The 3,294-nt window shown below is 49.2% G+C and overlaps 1 protein-coding gene across 1 annotated transcript; it reads left to right on the forward strand.

The window, feature by feature from the left end:
- Window positions 1-950: 950 nt before the first annotated feature.
- On the forward strand, window positions 951-2,591 carry LOC123762836 (protein odd-skipped). The gene is made up of 2 exons (XM_045749599.2): window positions 951-1,181; window positions 1,439-2,591. Exons 1-2 carry the CDS (start codon window positions 1,127-1,129, stop codon window positions 2,323-2,325), a joined length of 942 nt encoding a protein of 313 aa, XP_045605555.1. The 5' UTR covers window positions 951-1,126; the 3' UTR covers window positions 2,326-2,591.
- The last annotated feature ends 703 nt before the right edge of the window (window positions 2,592-3,294 follow it).

The raw sequence follows: 3,294 nt of genomic DNA on the forward strand, positions 1-3,294 counted from the left end.
ACACACACACACGCCGGTTGCGTGTGCACGCAGGTCAACGCACACGATCACGCGTGCGCAAGTGTCTACGGTCCAGAGCATTTCTCGAGGAAAATTGTTTAGGTAATGATAGAGGCAAGAGACGTGAACAAGGAAAATGATGAAGGTAACCCGTTAATTTACCTGAATCCAAGTTAGATAAGCTTAATTAATGTAATAAAAACAAGCAAGGGGTTGTGGAGCCATCAGGTTCAGCGAGCACAACCTGTTCCTCGTACGGTGCTGCTCCCACCACCACCTGTATCCCCTCTCTCTCTCTCTCTCTCCCGTGCATGCAAGCAGCATTCAAGATTTATGTCGTGAACCAAGAAGGAAATTTAGAGATTAATAAAAGCTTCCACAGTAAGCATATATCACCAAATGGAATCTGAGTGGGCGCGGCTTCGGTTCCTGCCAGCCAATAGGAGGAGGGGGGTCTGGCCACGCCCACCCCTCACGACTTGTGGGTAACCCCCTCGCTCTCGTCTTCCAAGTTATTTTAGCTCTATTTTTTTAATGTAGTGTTTGCCTCTAGCAGTAATGTCACACGTTGGTCATCTCTGTCACGTGAAATGATACACACACACTTGTGTGATATTAAGATGTATTGCTACGGACATTTCCGGCATGTAAGATGAGCAGCCTCCCTGCTCTACCCATCTTCCCCCCCCCCCCACCCACACGGAGATCACTACCCATTCACGGAGGTTCTACTGAATTTCTATTGAATTTCATGTCCTCTTTATGCTGATTTTTGTAACTACATAAACATAATCCTACCCGATAAAATGCATGTATCCTCGGAACCTGCCACAACATGTTTTGCCTTTCATAGCCACCCGTTATATTTTAATTAAGAATAACATTTGAGAGTTGGCAACTGGAAGCAGCAGAAGGCCGCTATCGTTCACGGACTTAACCACGTCAACCACCTTCAGTTTCCTCCGGACCCCCGGACTGACCAGTTAGTGGTACGCTGATAGCATCTTCAGCCCCACACACACACACACACTCACGCATGCACGCACGTATTATAATTAATACCGCGTATCAAAGGATTTAACTTAGCCTTCTCTGTTCCGATACTGAACAAGTGTGATCGGGGACAATGGCCACCAGTGGAGAGGAAGAGCGAGCCACAGAGAAGGACTGCACTCAGTCTGGTACGTTAATGTTATGTATTTATTGTGACTGTTGACATTGTATGTAAATGACGGACGGTCTTGAGGAAAAACTTTACGTTATGAGTTAAGTTTATTTTAAATTTAATAAGAAATGTTGCCGTAAAATGAAGTAGATAATATTAGTGGACACTGACATGATGGGTGCTGGTGCACGCTGTTGACGGAAGTGCATTGGGCTCGCTTGTGTGCTGCTGAGGTAACCAGGTGCACTGACCACGTGTGTTTCCCCCCCACAGGTCTGCTCACCCCGCCGCCCACACCCACCAGTCCCTGTGGCTTCCAGTTCCCGGGTCTGGACCGTGGGTCAGCCTTCACACCCTGGGTCCCGCGAGGTCCCTCCCTGCTGCCTCTCCTGTCACCCTTCCCCATGCTCCCCACCATCGCCTCCGTCGCCGCGGCTGCTAAACACACAGCGGCAGGAGTCGACCCCAGATTAATGGGGATGCTGCAGAACTACGGGTCCCTGGGTCAGCTGCCGTGGGCGGCTCTGGGCGCCGGCGACCTGGCACTCAACCGTCTCCTGTTGACTCCTGGGGGACGCCTCAGCCGACCCAAGAAGCGATACATCTGCAAGTATTGTCAACGGGAGTTTACCAAGAGCTACAACCTGCTGATCCACGAGAGAACACACACGGACGAGCGGCCCTTCCCTTGCGACATCTGCGGCAAGGCCTTCAGGAGACAAGACCACCTCCGCGACCACAAGTACATCCACAGCAAGGACAAGCCCTTCAAGTGTGAAGTGTGTGGCAAGGGCTTCTGCCAGGCGCGCACGCTGGCCGTCCACAAGGCCCAGCACGCCCACGACGCCCACCGCACTCTACCGTCAGCACAGATACTCCCGCAGAGAACCACTCCCGACGACCACTGCCGTGTCACCGACACTCACATACTGAGGACCTGCTCCGTGTCCTCCACCACCATCCCCACGCCCACGCTACCCAAGGACGTGACCCTCATACCCCTCTACAACTACCCGGTGAAGAAGGAGGTGGAGTCGCGGAAGCACAGCCTCGAGGCCCTGGTCTACCCTGCGGCCAAGAAACCCTTCCTGCTGACGGAGGCCGAGGAGGACAGCGGCAAGAAGAGGCGAGGCTTCTCCATCGACGACATTATGAAGTAGCTCCTCCACGCCTCGCTCGCTCCCTCCTGTCAACTCTTCTCCCATAAGTCGCCTCTCTCAAGCTTTCACGCTCTCTACCTCTTTACCTCTCTTCTCCCTACCTCTCACCTCTTCCTCTCTACTCCTCTGTCAAAGTCCGTCTGTATAAAAGATTTAATACTCGATAGATTTATTAATTTGTGATCAATATACCCAAAAGGATTCCAGCTACCCCGCAGGTATTATTTTAATGATCTATAGTGTACAAAATAAATTATTTTTGTTAATATATTTGTTTATGAAATAACCTAACACTGAGCCTATATATAATATGATATTTTGACCTATAATAACGTCCTGCATTATTTAAAACGAAAAAAAGTAGCATGTAATACTTTTATCGAACTTTCCCAACAATTACCACTTAATTCAAGTAAAAATCCTACATATATGTAATTTTTATAACAAGCCATTCCCATATTTATATATGAATTTGGAAGGTTTAGTTCCTGAGTACAAAATGTGCCTCTGTAACCTTTTCTAACCCCCCCGCCCCCCCCCCCCCCCCCCAAGGATGGGTACAGGGTGCATAATTAATGAACTAAATAACATAATTTTTGGAAAGATTACAGGAAATGTTCAAGTTCATCGGGGTAACGTCACAGTGGTGACCCGTGACTGCTAACATCGGGGTAACGTCACAGTGGTGACCCGTGACTGCTAACATCGGGGTAACGTCACAGTGGTGACCCGTGACTGCTAACATCAGGGTAACGTCACAGTGGTGACCCGTGACTGCTAACATCGGGGTAACGTCACAGTGGTGACCCGTGACTGCTAAACTCTGCTGTTATTCATATTAGAACACAAACAATGTCCAACGAGGGAGCGTCCTGAGTCAGGACACATTTTAACCTTTTACCAATTACATGCCCATTTTGGGTAATTGAGCACTGGTCAGTAGCAACCCAACGGGATTACTTTTTACTT

Source organism: Procambarus clarkii, chromosome 27, assembly GCF_040958095.1.
Source record: "Procambarus clarkii isolate CNS0578487 chromosome 27, FALCON_Pclarkii_2.0, whole genome shotgun sequence".
In the NCBI taxonomy this organism is placed as follows: Eukaryota; Metazoa; Arthropoda; class Malacostraca; order Decapoda; family Cambaridae; genus Procambarus; species Procambarus clarkii.